The 21,662-nt window shown below is 32.3% G+C and overlaps 1 protein-coding gene across 1 annotated transcript in view; it reads left to right on the top strand.

Moving 5' to 3' along the window:
- The first annotated feature begins 252 nt into the window (after positions 1 to 252).
- Positions 253 to 21,662, top strand: part of nAChRalpha4 (nicotinic Acetylcholine Receptor alpha4) — a 700,819-nt gene continuing 679,409 nt past the window's right edge. Inside the window, exon 1 of the mRNA XM_074173005.1 lies at positions 253 to 432. Coding sequence (XP_074029106.1) covers positions 253 to 432 — 180 coding nt within the window. The remainder of the gene's footprint in view (positions 433 to 21,662) is intronic.

Genomic DNA, 21,662 nt, shown 5'->3' with positions numbered 1-21,662 from the left:
CCACTTGAATTCTCCTCTCGCGATGACTCATTTCTCCACGTTCCACGACTTTTTCATCACAATTAATTTCTCCTTGGAAACATTACCAAAAATTGCCCCCATTCGAGGAAAATTCGTAGCGAATCGTCGAACGGGAGGTGACGATGGGAGAAACGGGAATTCCAGGAAGGACTCCGTGGAGCAGTTTAGTTTGGCTCCAGATTGCCGAGGCGTCGGTAGGGCGTCGCGATGCCTCCATCAGCTGTCGAGACGATGCGTGCATGGCTGCTTTCCGCGCTTGTGGTACACGGTGCCGTGGCTGGCAACCCGGACGCGAAGAGGCTGTACGATGATCTCCTCTCGAATTACAATAAGCTCGTGCGACCGGTGGTGAACACTTCGGACGTTCTGAGGGTTTGCATCAAGCTGAAGTTGTCGCAACTTATAGATGTGGTAAGATTCTCTTTTCAATGTTTTGTCTCCCAGATGAACGATTATGGAAATCAGTAAATATCGTTTAGTCTACAGAGGATGCAACTATTGTAGTAATATTGTCACAAACTTTCAGAAGTCTTACATAAGACCTTTGTCGAAATATTGAATTTGTGTGATTCATATGATGATATAACATTATGAATTGAAGTGAGTCAATAAGACATATTTCTGAGTTTAATTGAAAACATTTTTCTGATCTATATAAAAAAATATTTGCAAGAGATGACAATGAAACTCTACGAGGCTGATTGATGAGTATTGAGTTCAGGCAAGAAATCACAACTTTTCTCGGTGACACAAGTTTTATTTTCCACAACTATACACCCTTCTTTGAACAATCCACTATTTTTTACGCTTTTCCCCGAGTAATACATCCGGAGTTCTCAGAATAAGCATTTGTTTCTGTAATAATTTTTTTCCCTTTCCCAAATCGCTTACCACTTACCTTCAAGCTACTCCTTCACGTCTGCGAATGAATAATAGTTGGATGAAGCCAAATTAGGAGAATACTGTGGATAAGGAACTAATTCGTAGCGCAATTTATGTATTTTGGTCATTTTGACTATTTGAGAATTTTTTTCCTGAATATATATGGTAATTTCTGCTTGAGATCGATATAATTGGGCCATAATACTCTCCGGTGATAGTTTTGTCTTTTTCATGGTAGTCGATGTCAATTATGCCTTCAGCATCTTAAAACACTGCGGCCATGGCCTCTCCGGCCGATTAACAAATCTTGACTTAGATTCGCCAGGAGGTGTCCACTGTTTTGATTGCTCCTTGGTTTTCTCCTTGTTCTCTGGTGTATTCAATTGAATCCATGTTTAGTCCATGGTTACGAAATGATGTATGAAGTCCTTCTTGATTCGAGTTAAAACAAAGTAACTCCTTTGAAATTATCTGACAATCGCTTTTATCGTCGGCAAGTAGTAGTCAAAATATTCACCTGGCAAATATTTACACAGAATGTTGGATACTCGTTGAGTAGAAATGCCAACTGCATCGTTCACCTTATATCATGCCATATATTTTTTGTGCTGTTTTTGGCGAAGTATTCATTTGCACAACTGCATATGGATATGATCGTGTTTGAATTCACCTGTCCAGTAGTTCATTATTGATATCGAATACGCACAGTTTCCATAAACGTCCTTCAATTCGAATTTGACTTCGTTCAAAAACAGCATTCTAATGCATGCACGATATTCGATTTCATTTATTTATGTCACAATTCATAAGTACTTCACCCTCAGAGAATCTCAAATACAGAATAAGTAACCGTTTTGTTTGAAAATTGATAAGTAGATAATCATCTGTGGTGTTACTTGTGGTGCAATTTCCTGTCTAGGCCAATTATTTATTAACCTCTTCTGTTATTTCGATAAAAAATCTAACAAGTACTGTGATCAAGATTGATGGCTCAAGATTTATGTGTGTAATGTGATAATAACTCTAGATGCCTTGAAAGAGATCAACTATAGGTTATTTTTTGAAATAAAATTGTACAATAATTAGTACCTTCCGTTGAGCTTACGAAAAGTTGAGTCCTTTTACTCAACTGATTCGTTAATGTGGTAAAACTAACATATTTATTAAATTCCAACTGAACGAAAATACATATTTCATCAAATAGAACCATGCAAATCACATTCAAAATGTACTTTCTGCTTTTTAGAGCACAAAACTGAAAGCTTGTTTTTGATAATATTTCTACACTATCAATTCATCTCTATCATTTGTGGGGATAAGCACCGTCATGTTAGTAATAAAATCTGTACCTGATGTCTATCGATCACCCCATTCAGTGGCTCAAAAAAAGGTCCTTCAACCTGCTCTCTAATTATGCCTATAAACATTTATCGACTATATATTTTTTTTGGTAAACATTTCTGCTCCAATGGGATTTTTCTGTCGAGAAATAATTACAGTTATAACCTAATAACCATGCCCATGATTTCTGGGCATGGTAATTTGGTTCTCCGCTAATTGAATTCAATAGCGAACTCCGCTCTCATGATACTCTTCATAGAATACTTTATGTAATTGAATTTTGTATAGACGTCCTATTTTTCATCAATATTCTCTTCACAAACATATGACTCATATCCATCTCTCTTGCAATTTATTACGTTACGTTTCTCACTGTTGAAATCCGCTAATTCTTTTTTTTATGCATGATACTTCCTGATACTACAAATCTTCCTTCAATCCTCCTAAAACTCTGTGGTCGTATACACCTCAAGGATCGACAGAAGACTCAATCCTCGAATATCAAAGATAAACGAGACTCCTCAAGGGAATCAGTTGTAAAGCCAAACTTTGACATCGACAGCTGGCATCTTCGCATGGAAAGATGTCATCTTATTTACTTTCAGACTTGTTACTTCTTGGACAGTTCAGTGGTTCAGCCTAGCATCACTGATGATACCTTTCGGGTCGAAACATTGCTGTCTGGTATTGGATCACAGGTTCATTTGAAAATAATGAATAATTGCTTTCATTTTCACTCAATGTACATCGTCTTTATCATTCCTTTGGTAGACCATTTAGTTTTGAAGCGAAATTATAATAGAAGTCACGATATATAGATTCATCTCCTCGATGAATGTCAAGTTTTTTGACAATTACAATAACGTTAAAATGTTCCAAGGAAGAATCGATATAACTTTACACTTTAGGTACATTGATATAAAATTTACCCAGAAAATAACAACAAAACAAGAAGAATGTATACCATTTAATATTCCGGTTCAAGAAGAAGTAAAAAAACAGAAGGAAGCGAATGAAAATTAGCGATAATGTTGAGAACTGTTCAGAATCTTCACTTGAGTACAAGGAAAATTGTTATTGATACATTTCTGTCATGTCTCTCATTTGAAGATATTTCGAGGGATGGGTCTAGTGAGTGCAACCAACGATACTAGAAGAAAAATAGATCATTTTATTACAAAATAGATATTATTTGAAGATATCTTTTGATTCAGACATATAAAAAGTACCTTGAGAATTAACCAAATGAAAGTGTTACATACATACATAGGATACGGTGAAGTGAGTTGGACGGAGCATTAAATACTCACATCAGTCACCTCAGACTAACTCAAGAAGTATTTTGGAAATTGATTATCCTGAAAAGTCTAAGATATTCATATATAGATTATACAAAGATGCGTTTATTTTAGATATTTGTTATTCTACTCCGATGTAAATATGTAATATCATTGCAGAAAGCATTTTCTCTAACCTCCATATCATGAATATCAAACCTGACAAAAACATCATTACATCATACCACTTAGACGAAAGTGTATTGGACATTTGTTTCTCAATATTGTCCCTAAACTGTGGATGTTGAAGCTATATTCAGTATCCCGCCGCTGTCTGCAGGTGTTTCGTCTACAACTGCGGTAGACATTACCAAAGGCGATGAGATAACGGTCGAAGTGCTCGAGTCGCTTCCAACGCAAAAATATACTATTCCCATACATGTGCAACATATCAATAATTCATCATTATTGAGAGGGGAATTGAAACCAATAATTTTCAGCCATCCATGACGAAAAGCTCCTGATTTGACAACTTTCGAAATTCTTGTATTATGAGCAATACAAAGTGTATTTACATATCAAGCTATTTGCTATGTGTGTTATCTGCTCCATTACATTTCTCATTTCTTTTCACAAATTCTTGCTGTTTATAGAATAAAGATTAGAATTCAAATTATTCCATTCATGTTTTTTTCATAATTCATTAGGATTACATCATTTCATATCCCAACACTGTTTGTTTGATTTCTGCATTCGACTTAATTCTTAAATTTTTCTTCAAATATAACATTTCATATCAAAGTAAAACGACCAAAATTCAATCAAGATTCACTCTCCATATTTAAATTTTACTGAGTTCATTCCTGAAATATTTTCGATAAAAAAAAATTAATAATTCAAAAGCGATACGTTTTTGTAATTGTATTTACTATATGTATACTTTTTTTATTGAATTGTATCTGGGAAATATGTGTTTATAATTGGTTGTCATTTTGTATTTATTCAGGACCTTATGTTGTTATTTTACTACTGCTACTACTTCTTTAGAATAGATACTGTTATTATTATTGTGTTCAAAAAGGAATACAAAATATCAACAGTTTTCATGAGTACTAATAATTTAGGTAGAGTCCTGTTTGATGCAAAACCCAAACAGGTTAGAATGAAAAAATCAGGTATATAGAGAATAGAGTGTGGCGAATGCTCTGCATCATATACAGGCTAAATCGGTAGAAATTTTGACATAAGGCTGCGTAAAAACGTCTGTTTGGACAATGTACTACAAGAATGAAAACCCAAAATAAATAAAGATAGCTTCAAAATCCTACACATATGTAATAAAGGGAAAAAATGAATTTGTTGGGAGCCATAGAAATTAACAAATCCACTGAAAACCAGAAATAAATACCCCTAAACGAGCAATTCGATTTATGTAGGTCTCCTCTATTGAATTTATAAGTTTAACAACCCCTATAATTTTCAGTGTTGAATTTTGAAATTGGCATCCTGGTTCGCCCAAGCACCCGTCTTTCAAATACCTGTCCTTACATCTTATCTGAAAACTCCCGATATAACCGAATTTTCAAACTTCACATTTCAGTTCTATACTTGATAATGGGGTCAAGCCCGAAACCGGTCGTATAAATAAAAACAACTAGTGGTAATTAAACAAAAGTGTTTTTATTCATTTCATTAAAGTGATCATGAATTACCACAAATTGAATAAGTCATCAATCACACATATATTTAGAATAGAGTGTGGTGAATGCTCTGCATTATATACAGGCCAATCCGGTAGAAATTTTGACATAAGGCTGCGTGATCGATCACATCTACAATGTATGAAAATCTTCAAGAATCAAAACACAAGATAAATAAAGACAACCTCAGAATGCTACAGACATGTAATAAAGGGGAAAAAATGAATTTGTTGGAAGCCATAGAAATCAACAAATTGAAAACCAGAAATAAATACCCCTAAACGAGCAATTCGATTTATGTAGGTCTCCTCTCTTGAATTTATAAGTTTAACAACCCCTATAATTTTCAGTGTTGAATTTTGAAATTGGCATCCTGGTCCGCCCAACTATCTGTCTTTCAAATACCTGTCCATGCATCTTACATGAAAACTCATGATATAACCGAATTCTCAAACTTCACATTTCAGTTTCATACTTGATAATGGGATCAAACCCGAAACCGGTCGTGTAAATAAAATCAACTAGAGGTAATGAGACAAGAATGTTTTTATTCATTTCATTAAAGAAATTGACGCCAAATTTATGGATAGCTCAAAATGAAAGAATGTTCGAACATTTGCTGAAAATTTAAAGTTATTTTATCTTGCACTGAAAGAAGAAATCGTTGTTACTTCAATTTAATTACTTTTTCGTGATTATCACAGGGATTAAAAATATTTCTGATTCGAATAATATATACAAACCCTACAGTTTCTTTAATTTCATAATCACAGAAAAAAAAAGATGCACACTTCTGGTAGCTCCCATACATAAAAAGTGCCAACGATGAATATTCATATGATACATTTTTTTAATTCCATTTGAGCAAATAAAAAATATTTGGTGTTGAATGAACCCATTCATTGTGACTTATTCCACCCCCAATCGGTCAAGTGAAAGGATATGGGGTGTTTTATTCAGAAAAACACTTTGTATAATATTTCCAAAATGAAGTTTTCATCACTCTCTTCAACTTTGTTCAACCTCAATAGGAAAGTAACCCACTCATCTTTGTTACATCGTCCTCGAAAAAAATCAAGCGATCCAAGTAATCCAACTATCTGTTTGTTACAGAAATGCATTTTCTTACTATCCAAGCTGAGTGTGATGTCTCCACAGACGTCTTCTCTGCGTCATACAATCATTCATCGCCTGATCAGTAAAAATGAAGTGAAAACTATATTATACGAGGTTATTCATTGCATTAAAATTTCAAGTGACCTAGTTTCCCAACTACATTCAGCATCTTCAACAAAAGACGTTCATTCTACTGCGACGATGAGTTCAATCAACTGACAGCAATATTCGAGACATCCATAATATCAGTTTGTAACATCTGAATTTCATTATATTTGTGCCGCAATCTAGTGAAACCCTCTAATTAAACACAACATCGAGATTGTAAGACGAGTTGGAAGGGTGTAACGTGAAGGATATTGCTTTTACAATTCGTATGTTATCGACTGAATCTGATACGTGTTTGCTGTTTTGAAAACAACGGGTCATTTTATGATAATGTTTCACTTGTTCCTCTTTCCAAAACTGGAATGCAAATTAAAAAATTGAATTTTGGTTGAAAGCTACCGGAGGCCGGAAAGGTGCAACAACTCACCTCTATCACTCTTTGATACCTAAAGAGAACTGATATGGCATACGACTGATAGAGACAGGAATATTTCAACTTACGCCGTGAAATTCCTTTATATTTAATTGATACTTCCGTTCACATCTTAGCAAAATCAGAACACTGGATTTCCAATATGGATGGGGATCTGTGAATGGGAATATGTGAATGGATCTGTGAAAGTATAGAGTCTTGAAATCAAAACATGAAAATTGAGTTCTATTATAGATTTTGTAAAAGGTATGATCAGTGAAAATGGCTTCTTTCGTAGGAGGCTTTCGATAGTCAACTACATTTTGTAACAGAAATCAAAATACCAGAACTCACTGTGTAGGTTCGAAATATTTATTTCCTTATATTTTTCCTCAGTTGAAAAAATGAAAGTTTAGTACTCACTTCAATAAAAGTATCATGTTTCTCTGGAATATTATAATATTCTCATGTTTTCTTAATTGTTACCAATTGAAACATCGAATGTTCATTAGACATGTGATTTTATACTATATAGACAGAGTAAATGTGTACTTAATATATTCAATTGAAACCTTTGGCACATCAGAAGGGCGCGTGGAGAGACAGTATTTTTGTTCTGATGCAGACGACAGCATACTTCCATTAGGATTCCAGGACACTGGCTGCGGATGCACATCTTCACATGTAGCAGCATCTTGCATATCTTAATGAGGATCTAGAAGTGATTTCGAATTGGGGTGAAAGTAATCAGGTTCAATTCAATGCCACAAAAACCCACGCATCGGTTTTCTACAAAAAGATAAATGTCTCCGAACTGGATATAATAATGTGCATCGATGAGTGTGTTGGGGACTAAAATGGACACCAATTTGTCTTGGCACAATCATGTTTCTGAAATTGCAAAGGCTGTTTTTCATAAGCTCGGAAAACTGTTCCGAACCAGAAAACTGTACACACCTCAGCAACTTTTGATGCTTCGTAAAGCTCAGATCAGACCTTCTGTGGAGTATTTTTTCATATATATATATATATATATATATATATATATATATATATATATATATATATATATATATATATATATATATAATAATATATAATTATGAATGGTTAGACTTACAACTTTTTGAGGATGTTTCATACGATGGTTATGTAAAATATTGGACACAACATGATGGATGGACATTGATACAATACATTTATAAAACTGGTTAAAGGATGTCTAATATTGGATAAAATATTTGTGAAAAACGTTACAGTTTAAAATTAATTTGAAGGAAGAATAATGTCACATGTCGAAATTTCACAAAACATTAATTTGGAGGGATTGACAGATAGTTGACATGACATATGTCGGTGGTTCTATTGATAAAAGCTGTTACCAACTTTGACTTGTAAAGAATTATTTTTGGAAATTTCTACCTGTGCAGCTTTTATTAAAGTGAATGTAAGATAATAACATTTGGATTAAAGTATAAAGTACATTATTCTATTAATGCAAGATTGGGTGAATTCATTGAAACATTGTTATATGGATTTTTATCTAACGTCAAAAGATAGGAATATATCTCACTAAGATGATTAATATCTGTTTTTTTGTTGATGCAATTTTTATTTTCAGCAATGAAGGCCATTTCAAAAAAGGACCTTTTTATTAAATGTGTTTCACTAGCTAAGACCTTAGTGGCATCAAAATTCATATGGTGGTCAAACTTATTGACATGTTCAGCTAGAGCACATCTTTCAGGATGGTGTCTACAATCGCTTTTGTGAGAAGTTATTCTGGAACTCAAAGTTCTTGACGTTTGAACAACATAGATTTAGTTGCAAGATTGACATGGAATACTATATATTACATTTATTCGAGAAGTAATGAGGGGTTTATCTTTAACTCTGGTGTGTAAAGTTCTAATCGTGAGAACTGCTTTGGTGGCTATTTTAATATTGGGCAATTCATTGAAAATTCTAGAGAGTTTGGGGGTGATCTCCTTAATGAAGGGTAAAGTACTATAAAAAACTGGGGTTGGAGCAATATTAATTTCATTGTTTTCAATTATATTTGGATTTGGTGGTAAGGTTATATTAATGTCTGATATGGATGAGGAATTAAACAAAATATTTTTTAACATACTCAAAGGATATGAATTATCCAGAAAAAGTTCAAGCAAAATATCAAGATTTTTTTTGTGAAATTGGATGTCAGAGATTTTCAACACTCTATTTTTCATTTGTTTCACTAGATTCACTTTCATCGAGTATTTGTGATATGACCAGTAGTTGATATATCTTCCTGAACTACAGGGTTTTCTGTACCAATCTATCACAATATTATTATTGGTAGTTCTTATGAACCTTGTGTCAAGAAATGGCACGGAGTGGTCAGTGTCTTCTGCTTCCACAGTAAATTGAATGTAGGGATCATAGCTGTTAAGTGTGTCAAGAATCTCTTCAGTACAATCCCTTGGTAATGCAACAATGATACCATCAACGTATTTTTTTAAAAAGTGAGGTTTAAAAGATAAGACAGGTAATACTGTGTCTAATAGGTCATCCATAACGTATGCAGCTAGGATTGGTGAAATTGAAGCACCCATTGGTGTTCCAAACGTTTGTTTATAGATTTTGTTATCGAATGAAAAATAAGTATTGTCAAATAGAAATTGAATAAGGTTAATGAAATTGTCTTCTGAGAGAGTAAAATGCAATTTAATATTGTTCCATTGTTTGTGGATTGCTCTTATGCACGCATCCTCATATACATTCTATCCAGTTTGGACGTGGTATCCCTATTCAGCAATGTATATGAGGATGCGTGCATAAGAGCAATCCACAAACAATGGAACAATATTAAATTGCATTTTACTCTCTCAGAAGACAATTTCATTAACCTTATTCAATTTCTATTTGACAATACTTATTTTTCATTCGATAACAAAATCTATAAACAAACGTTTGGAACACCAATGTGTGCTTCAATTTCACCAATCCTAGCTGCATACGTTATGGATGACCTATTAGACACAGTATTACCTGTCTTATCTTTTAAACCTCACTTTTTAAAAAAATACGTTGATGGTATCATTGTTGCATTACCAAGGGATTGTACTGAAGAGATTCTTGACACACTTAACAGCTATGATCCCTACATTCAATTTACTATGGAAGCAGAAGACACTGACCACTCCGTGCCATTTCTTGACACAAGGTTCATAAGAACTACCAATAATAATATTGTGATAGATTGGTACAGAAAACCCTGTAGTTCAGGAAGATATATCAACTACTGGTCATATCACAAATACTCAATGAAAGTGAATCTAGTGAAACAAATGAAAAATAGAGTGTTGAAAATCTCTGACATCCAATTTCACAAAAAAAATCTTGATATTTTGCTTAAACTTTTTCTGGATAATTCATATCCTTTGAGTATGTTAAAAAATATTTTGTTTAATTCCTCATCCATATCAGACATTAATATAACTTTACCACCAAATCCAAATATAATTGAAAACAATGGAATTAATATTGCTCCAACCCCAGTTTTTTATAGTACTTTACCCTTCATTAAGGAGATCACCCCCAAACTCTCTAGAATTTTCAATGAATTGCCCAATATTAAAATAGCCACCAAAGCAGTTCTCACGATTAGAACTTTACACACCAGAGTTAAAGATAAACCCCTCATTACTTCTCGAATAAATGTAATATATAGTATTCCATGTCAATCTTGCAACAAAATCTATGTTGGTCAAACGTCAAGAACTTTAAGTTCCAGAATAACTTCTCACAAAAGCGATTGTAGACACCATCCTGAAAGATGTGCTCTAGCTGAACATGTCAATAAGTTTGACCACCATATGAATTTTGATGCCACTAAGGTCTTAGCTAGTGAAACACATTTAATAAAAAGGTCCTTTCTTGAAATGGCCTTTATTGCTGAAAATAAAAATTGCATCAACAAAAAAACAGATATTAATCATCTTACTGAGATATATTCCTATCTTTTGACGTTAGATAAAAATCCATATAACAATGTTTCAATGAATTCACCCAATCTAGCATTAATAGAATAATGTACTTTATACTTTAATCCAAATGTTATTATCTTACATTCACTTTAATAAAAGCTGCACAGGTAGAAATTTCCAAAAATGATTCTTTACAAGTCAAAGTTGGTAACAGCTTTTATCACTAGAACCACCGACATATATCATGTCAACTATCTGTCAATCCCTTCAAATTAATGTTTTGTGAAATTTCGACATGTGACATTATTCTTCCTTCAAATTAATTTTAAACTGTAACGTTTTTCACAAATATTTTATCCAATATTAGACATCCTTTAACCAGTTTTATAAATGTATTGTATCAATGTTCATCCATCATGTTGTGTCCAATATTTTACATAACCATCGTATGAAACATCCTCAAAAAGTTGAAAGTCTAACCATTCATAATTATATATTAATATTACTTACACCCTCAAATTGTAGCATCCCTGATGATGGAAACAATTTATTAAATTTCCGAAAGCTTGGACAAACTTTAAAGAGTACTCTTTCATTTGCTGCTTAGCCCCATTATTTGTTGGTTCCATTCCTAACTAGTCAGCAACGATTACCTTCTCCTCAATCGGTAGAAATCAATATATATATATATATATATATATATATATATATATATATATATATATATATATATATATATATATACAATATTCCGTAGAAATACGGAATATTGTTGCGAATGCAGTCAACATTACTGGGCTGTTGTTTAAAGAATAATCTTAGTTATATGGTTGATATTTCGAGAATGTTTATTCCCTTTATAAGAACATCTACAAAAAATTTTAAACATTGCAACAAAATTGTAAAACAAATTGGTGAAAAATGTGCTTACTAACTTGAGGTTATAGTAAAAAGTCAGACGTGGCAATGAGAAAAACAAAGTTAATAGATTTCATCATGTAGAAAAGTGTCACATATTCAATTTAAAGTTTCAGAGAAAAAGTACAAAAAACTTATTTTATTTAAACATTCGAAATTATTTCACTGGCCATGCTTGGCACTCACTCGGTGGCGTGGTAGTAACCAAAAAGAGAGAGGAATGAGAAAATATTTGAAATTTGATAATTGACATTATGAAAAACACATTTGAAGTTTGATGATTTGACAGTAAACTATTTGAAATATTCAAATTAAATAGTGAAGAGATACTTCCGAATACATTATTTTTCAAAGCACTACCATATTTTCAGTCCTTAACCTAAACTCTTGAACGTTTTCAAGAGTGAACATATTAAATTTGCTCAAAGCATCATTACCACTACTGATAGTCTTTTTTCCAAAATTAAAACTCCGTTGAAAACCTTAGAAAAGTCAAATGATTATATGAAATTCCTTGTCATACATGTGACAAGACATATATTGGACAAACATCTAGAAATATTCAAATTAAATAGTGAAGAGATACTTCCGAATACATTATTTTTCAAAGCACTACCATATTTTCAGTCCTTAACCTAAACTCTTGAACGTTTTCAAGAGTGAACATATTAAATTTGCTCAAAGCATCATTACCACTACTGATAGTCTTTTTTCCAAAATTAAAACTCCGTTGAAAACCTTAGAAAAGTCAAATGATTATATGAAATTCCTTGTCATACATGTGACAAGACATATATTGGACAAACATCTAGAATTTTATCTGGACGCTTAACGTCACATAAAAGTGATTGTAACACAAACAAAACCACCTGTGCACGTGCAGAGCGTGTCGTCAGCACTAAACACACAATGAACTACACCAAAGTTAAAGTTTTGTGAACTGAAAGCAACTCACAAAAACGGTTGTTTAAAGAAATGTTCTTTATCGAAAGGAATACCAATAACATGAACAAAAAGACTGAGCTCAACAACCTCAGCAATATTTATAATTATATCTTGAAATTGGAACTAATTCCTCCAGGTTCCCAAAGCAACAGATAGTGTTTGGTTTGGGCGCAGTGCTGAGTGTCAAAAAAACCATTTACTTCAGTTGTGAGTGTTTGGCAGCACTGTACCCAGAGTTAAATACTTTTGATTTTGATTGTGTCAGCCATGGTGTTGGTGTGCCATTTGGTATTCCTGTTGTTGTTTTACTGTCAGTCAAATCATCAAACTTCAGATATCTTTTTTCATAATGTCAATTATCAAATTTCAAATAGTTCCTTTCCTCTCTCTTTTTGGTTGCTACCACGCCACCGAGTAAGTGCCTAGCATGGCCAGTGAAATAATTTTAAATGTTTAAATAAAATAAGTTTTTTGTACTTTTTCTCTGAAACTTTAAATTGAATGTGAAAACTATTAACTTTGTTTTTCCCATTGCCACGTCTGACTTTTTACTATAACCTCAAGTTAGTAGGTACATTAAAAAAAAATTGTTTTACAATTTTGTTGCAATGGAATAAACATTCTCGAAAGCTCGATCATATAACAAAGAGTATTCTTTAAACAACAGTCCAGTAATTTTGACTGCATCTCCAACAATATTCCGTATTTCTCCTTAACTAGTCAGTGCATTTGAAGAGATGTTATGAAAAGCAATTAAACTCATAAAAACAAGATATTTCATACGTCACTACTTATTATGCAATATTCAAAAACTACACTAATGAATCAGAAATTTGTTTTGACCATCAAACAGTACTGGGTGGCATGATTTGAGGGGGGGCAAAATTTTTGAATTATCAAAAATTCAGAGATGAAAAAAAAAGAAGGATAGTATTATATTTCTTAGCATTTTTTTTTGATAGGCAAAATTGTTGGATACGACAAGTTACTGATAAATAGAACATTTTTCTTTGTGAAAAATACTTTGATTTTACGCAGAAACTTATCGCTGTAAACTGAAAAGTTTACCCTTTCTACAATTGTATGAAGTTTTCCATTATAATTTTCATATTTTACAGATTGTGAAAGGTGTAAATATCCAAAAAAATTCGATAAAAAACTGATTTTCCTCCACAAAAAATGACTTTCGTTCAATAGTTCAAATTGATGTTTATGAAGAGTTTTCTATAGAATATATGATAATTCTTTTTTTTATCCACTTTTCAATCTATGAGTAAGATGTTGAGTTTTTAATGAATCAATTATTGTCTTCATCGAATGATCTACTTTTTGTTTCATTATTGAAATTAATGAAGTGTTTGAAAATCACTAAATCTGAATAATTTAGCAATTTGTTTTTAGCGTTAAATAAAAATAGTATTGGTATACTTGTATGAAATATAATTGCGATATTTATTCAAACGTCAGAACATTTCTCATTATTGAAAATAATTTTTCATGAAAAATATATCCTAATTTTTACATATTAAATTTTTTTGCATCCTCAAAAAAATTGATTTTCAGTTTTTCATTTCAAATCGGTAAAAATCTTTCGATATCCCCTATCAAAAATTTTGAAATTATGTGGATATAAAAAAATATTTATTTGTCTAATTTTAATTACTTATGTATCTGTAATGTTCATTAGTTATAATTAAAAATTATATTCCGACGAAATAAAATTATTTCAAATTCAAAATAAAAATATTGAATCAAAATTAATTAAACTTATTTTAACATTGAGGGCGGCGCGATAAACAGGGCTTAGGGTGGCATCAAGCTTAAATCCGCCACTGTTTACACACAGGTGTTTTTGAGTGTGAAAAATGGGATACTGACATGAAATGAATGGAATGAATTACTCACATTTATTTTGTCTGAATTTCACTTTTTGGATTTCACACAACTAGTATGTTACATGGTTCAGATAAAGACGTGGTCTTTATAACATGTGACTGTCTGAACTGTAACATGTAACGTCTTCGTTTCAGGTAATGTTGATAATTCGATATCACATTCTTTGAATTCTTGCACAAACTTTTGCACGAGGGTATTCAAGATAGGACCTGCCATGGAGAGTATTGAGAGTAAAGACATCAGTTCTGGTCTTTATTACCTATTTGACTGAATGAAAGATGATAATTATAAAATCAATTTCTTACACGAATATAATTCATATACTTATTTAAAAAAACGGAGCCTTCTTTATCGTATGTGTTTGAAACTAATATTGAACATTTTTCAGTTTGTATTTTCTTACACATTTTTCAAAAACATGTCTCTTGCATGTCATTGGTAATATTTAGATTCAGATTGGTTGAAGGTTTTTACAGCCAGAGTAACGATTGGAGAAAACAAAATCTGGATATGGATGATGTTTGACACAAAAATTAAAGGGTAGAATTTTGTATTCTGTTCCAATAACGTATTCCCAAATGAAAAGTTCACGAATGAAATTGAGAATACCGACGAGCTACCATTTCGGAATGTTCTAGTTATGATAAACGCCGATACAGGTTTAGAACTTATGTATTCAGGAAGAATACCAGCACTATCCGATGTGTCCCTGGCAGATTTCACTGTTATCCACAACAAAAAATGATTCGAATAAATTACCTTGTCTATAAGCTTGCTCGCATTCCCCATCAGGAAATAGCTTGAAGTAGTAACGGGTATTCATAAAAAATAGTCGATAAGTTGATTAGGAAAAGAAGATTTAGACAATCTTATAATAATTCTCTCACTTTTCAGAAAGAGTAAAATGAAAAAAGTAATAGTTCTCTGATAAGCCCCAAGATATACTGACGGATGGAACCGAATTTTTGAAAAATGAAACATAGAAATCTCTTTCTTTGCAACCTGTGTAGGGCACCAAAAGGCAAGATGACCGAAAAAATGTCTGGAATTCCCGAAACAAGCTTTGGGGATCCCGATTAAAAGTATGTTGGTCAAAATAAACGGACTATGATAACTCGCTACAAGTAACATATTTCACATATTATGTTTTTTGACCCAGATATATCTGGTATCACTTGACATGCCTCAGAGAACGATCAGGAGTACAATTTGTCATTTCTTTCGAGTATTGGAAAATGCTGTGCACAGATATATTATCTGATAGATGATTAACACACTAGCTGTCTCAACAATACTTTTGCGATTTACTTCGCATAATAATAAAAATACCAGAATTCATATTTTTGGAGTTCCATTTTGCTTAATGAACAATGGGTGATGTAAATAGTGACAAACTGAGACTGCCTAAATTATCCCTGTCTCTTTAAAAAACTCCTTGATTTACCAGTGATTACTTATTCTATATCATTGCATAAGTTCTCAAAAATTAACAATATTTAGTAATCGTAAGTCCTATGGTTCACACTATATTTTGTTGATCTCTAAACAAGTTTAACGGAAATGTATGTTTGAAATATATTTTTTCGTTATCAAGCTCACCCCATTCGAATGAGAACTGTCGGAGGTCGAAACTTGTACGACAAAAAGACGATGGAGGTCTTACTTTTTATCGTGAGATTTGTTGCACGGGTTGACTGATGCACATTGATCGTTTGACCGTACCGCAAATAAAATGGATATTTGTGAAGAAACTTGTCGGCTGGCGCAAAAATAAATCTGCTGAAATTTCTTATCTCAAAAATAGAACAGAAATTGACAGAAAACTGAAAAATTGAAGTATCTTGCTAACATCCTCTCGACTAATTTGGCAAAAAGACTTCTAATTTTGAGTATGGATTCAAATGCAAAGGCAGAAAAACAAAAGGCGAAATGTAAGTTGGTACTCTCATTTACTGTGTCAATCATTCGATATTATGAAAACTAAATTTGAATGGAATGAAACTCTTAATGAAATATTTCCTTATTTATTTGGCATTCCTACGGAAACATAATTTCTCAAGATGATTTTGAAGTTAATTTAAATACTTTGAATGTACAGCATCATGAATTAGTTTATTCCATGACTTAGAGGAATTTCTAGGGCCATAGAAGATGATTTCCTCACGTTTCTCGTTCCAAGTTCGCATGTGACCTATTTTTCATAAAGTATTTCTCAAAGTATTTCAAGATGAAGAGAAAATAGGTGAATCGAACAATATGAAATTTGAAACTCCCATAGGCATATAAATTTCTGCATAGAATTATTTCAAGATATAGTGATTCAATTAATAAAACATGAGAAAATGAACTTACATGTGAAATTGAATTTTTTGTGATGAAAAATTGTATTTTTTTCCTGTTACTTATATTTGTAGTACACTTCGATCTTTTTAAAATTACATACTCATATTAAAATAGCAAAACATATCGACCTGAAAAAGTTTCAAAAATTTTCACGAATTGTAATACAGAATGATATATAATATGAGTTTGTTGAAACTGATCAAGACTCACGACGACTAAGAAAATATTCTGACCCTATACAAAGCAAAAAACTGAATGACGAAACAATGTAATATCAGTATAAAATCGTGTAATTTATTTCAACGTAATAATTACCGCAATAACGGCCATACTGAAATCAAGATATTACAAAAATATACTATCTGTCTAACCTTTTAGTGGGCAACAGTTGATAAACTGAAAATAGACAAACTTGTAATAACGTCTATTAGACGGAACCCCGGCGAACTTTCTTTAGATTTATTCAAACTTAAACTTATCTCAAACTTATTCACTCTTCTATGGAGTGAAAATAATGATTAAATGAATTGAATAACTGAAAAAGTAAGGAAATTGTGATAAATTCAAAAATCGATGAGTGAATAGCCCACTCCGAATATGTTGTTACGTTTTCCACGTGAGTTCAATAATTATTGACTATACCGTACAATCAAATCATAACTCCATTTCGCTGTTACACTGACAATATAACACAAACACTTCAACTTAAACTTCAAATGTCTATAGCGTTATTAGATCACTTCGTACATTGCTCTCAACTAAACTTTCGCGATCAGTGTGTTGGTAGTGTGTATAATATGGTAATGGAAGTATCTCAAAGCCGATATGGAAGTCGCTAGAAGTCTTTCGAAGCAACGCGACATGTAAAACAATCGCGAAGCGCAAGTTGAGTTGAGCGCCCTCTTGGCCAAGTCACAATCGATTTACAATGATCAGCGTCGGCCGGCATTATTTTTTTAGAGGATGATTTGCAATAATATTTTTTTGGGAAGAAGCAGATATATGTGAAGAAGCAGCTATACCTACCCCGATGATATTCCAATTACAAGAAATTCTATAGAATGTGTCGATGAACATTTTTTCCATATACATTTTCGATGGGGGGCACCCCTATAACATATTTGAAAAATTAGATTCTCATGAACTTTGGAGTGATGGTGGTCATGCTGAAAAATTATAATTTGGTGAATGAAGAATACTGGTTTTGCATTGATGTTTACTTTTACGGTGTCAGTCCACTTTCAATTGAAATTATATTCGAGTATTGACCAAATTACATTTCACTTTTGTACTTTTTTGTATTACCATATTTGAAAATTGTGTTTTTTCCATACAAAAGTTCTACTAACTCCCAAAAATAAATGTTTTTGGAAAAAAATCATCTCTCATTTTCAGTGGAGAGAATATATATTTTTTTAGTAGTTATTTATGGATGAAAATGAATAAATGGGGATTGGGGATTTTGAATTTTAATATGAAATTCACCGATATTGTTCAAAACATAATTTTTGCATGAAATTATCCTTTTTCATACCTGTCAGTGCAAGATCGAATTTGTTTAATTGTTATAATAATTGTGGTATTATGAATTGTTCACTTCTCCAAAACTTGTCAAAATCGTATTTCCAACAGGTATGAGCGTGGAAGAAGAAATATTGAAAAAATATCCACTGACCTTGAAAATAGTCAGTTATGAACTTGTTTGAGCATAATTACATGCCCTTCTGAACGATTTTGGTTCAAAAAGAATACCCATAATGCACTAATTACTGATACATAGATTATTCAAAGGACTGAGAGTTTTAGGTGATAACAAAGAAGTCCTTTCCCAAATAAAACCGGCATGGACCTGGAAAAATATTTTTTAGATTATCTTTAACTGACTCTTCCTTCCTCTTATTGAATTTTGAAATCAGTGGATATTCCAAAGGTACCAATTTTTTTCAAGTGTATGCATATCAATAAATTGATGGATGTAGCCGTTACTACGTGGTAGGTGTTCATCCTGAGAAATAAAACTTTCTATGTTTTTTTAGCACTTTTTTGTAACTAACGTTACTGCAGTTTCGTCCTATACGGACATCTATATCGTCATATTTTCAATTTTCCCTCGACTCTATCGACATTCAGTTATGGATAATTTTATTTGAAATGCGTTTTGGAACACGAGTTTCATCAGTTATTGGTACATCAAACTATTCTACAATATTTTTATATAACAGTATTTAATAATAAAGTAATAAACAGTTTAGTGATTCAATAATTTTTCTGAAAAAGTGGTTGGTCAAAAGGGCTCCACGAAGTGTAAAATTTATAGGTCAATTATTTATACCTTTTATCCCATTATTTATGCCAACGGAGATTGGGAAGAAATGTGTTAGTTAACAATTGAATAACTTTTTGAAAAATGGCGATAAAACTTTTTTTACGGGACTCAATTCATTCAAAGGTTAAGAAGATACTAGCATTTTTCCAAATTTTTGAAACGACATTTTATGTTATAAAAAAATTATTTCTTTTGATAAACTCTCTTTAGCGGCAACGCGCGCATGCCGTAACAGCCGCGTGGAACCCTATTTTCAAAGTCAAATTAAAATTATAAATAATGGAGATAGACTTTAGGGATTTCGTACTTTTTCATCGGAAATTTCCTCCTCTTTAACGAGCTCTTTTCAAAATTGCTTATATATCAATATTTTTTGAGTTATTAACGAAAAACTAAATACCATTTTTTTCAAATCTTATTTTGTTAATAACAACTGGAATTTTTTACCTGCACCAAAATCCTCCAAAAACATTTTTCTAGAGGTGATTCCAAATCGAATGAGCTATCGCTCATATTTTTAGGACCTTTACCTCTATTTTTCTTGTTTTTGAACTTGTTGATTAGACTATTTTAAGAAAAAATTGATCCTGTTACCTCACTAACCCCTTTTCCAGTTAATAATCAAACTTATCAGATACAACATGCAACTAGGTACAATACAATATTACTTCTTTGAAATAAGTACAATATTGGCAACTACATAAATATGTCGTTTTGAATAAAATTGATTGTGAAATTTCATAATCATCATCTAGCTACTGTGATATTAGAGAATTGCCGGTTGAAAAAGAAAATTGAGTGGGATTCATCATTACTGCGGAAATCCTTTTAAACTACCACGTGCCTAAAGGAACCAATCTCCCCAACCAGCAGAGCAATAAATTCTTCATCGCCAGCTTATTTTCATCGACAGAAAAATTCATTCGTATTTCGCTTTTATTTTCACTCTGAAACCGTCTGTTTTGATTGTTTATGATTGGAAAGAAAGCAGAAGGGTCTCATACGGATACACCAATACTTTCAAAACCTTTTAGTATCCCTCAAATGCAATATCTTCAGAACCCTATTGAGTGAACTGGGATTTCAAGATAAACAATTTCATTGAGAGCGGGTTGATGATTGAATAATACATTGCGTTCCATCTGTTTTCAAATTCTTGTTGATCATGTAATATTATCTAATTTAACACTACATAATTCAGTGGTGAACGTTTGCTTCTTGAACAAAGGTAGTTTCCGATGAGAAAAACTGAGCCATGCCGAATTTCAGGGTGATCGAAAAATTAGTTATTTCGGAGAAATAATATCAACACTTGTTTAAATTGAAAGGGTTATATTTTTAGGAGTGATTCATTTTTGATACAAAAACGTGTAGGAATCTTCTGAAGGAATAAAGAAGTAACTCTATTCATAGATGTGTAGATCATGCAGAGAAGTAACTTTCTGACAAAAACTGAAAGAAAAAGCCCTCCTGAAACAGTTACTTTCATATAAACATTGGATTACACAGAAAAAAAATTCTTTCGAAACAAACACTTTTACACGAACACTGATTTATACAAAAAATACTTTTCTCTACTCAGTTTGTATTCCAAATATTCGTTATAGAAGTGAATCAGATATCATACACAGAATTTCTGCACAATATACCGAATAAAAGGTAAAAATTTCACACACATGTAACACTGTTATCCTTACTGGTAGACATTGATGTTTCGCCGTAAGACACTTGTCTTAGGGCTCTTCAGTACCAATCCGGATAACATTATAAGAAAAAAGTAAGAAAAAAATTCGTTTTGTGCTGATCTTGAAAAATGGTCACCAAAAAGGTTTGCTATATGTCGGTGGTCATCTTTTGTATTGTTTCCAAATTGTAACTCAAATTTGGCTGACGTATTAAAAAAACACTTCATTGTGAGTTTTCAACTAAACAGTATTACAAAAACGCAACACATGCTTCGTCATACAATGGCTTCTTCGGGCGTGTCTACTAACCATATTCTTAATATTCAATGCTTTATATACCTTTATATACAGTAAATATTTTATGTGTATCTGAGTTTGTATTGCATCAAATTACCTTCGCTTATGTACCAGTTTCTACATTCGAAAAATTATTCAGTAACGGAGTCATTCATAATTGGTCATTCAGTAAATTATCGCAATTCTTGAATCTATTAATTTCTAAACATTCAAGAAGATTGAGTTTCAAACTTTTCTCTTCTGAATGTAAAACGTCATATTCATGATTGAACTCATGTCCATTGATCATGCAGAACATAGTCAGTACAGACATTCTTGGAGAAGCCATTGTACGGCGAAACACGTGTTGCGTGTTTGTAAAAGTGTTTAGTAAAAATCTCACACTGAAGTGTTTTTGGATTTTCATCAAGTATATCGGCCAATTCCA

Source organism: Leptinotarsa decemlineata, unplaced genomic scaffold, assembly GCF_025532065.1.
Source record: "Leptinotarsa decemlineata unplaced genomic scaffold, Ldec_3_MD MMD2_tig00000199_RagTag_RagTag, whole genome shotgun sequence".
Taxonomy (NCBI): Eukaryota; Metazoa; Arthropoda; class Insecta; order Coleoptera; family Chrysomelidae; genus Leptinotarsa; species Leptinotarsa decemlineata.
Note: the sequence above shows the minus strand (reverse complement) of the source record. Positions and strands in the feature narration are given on the sequence as shown.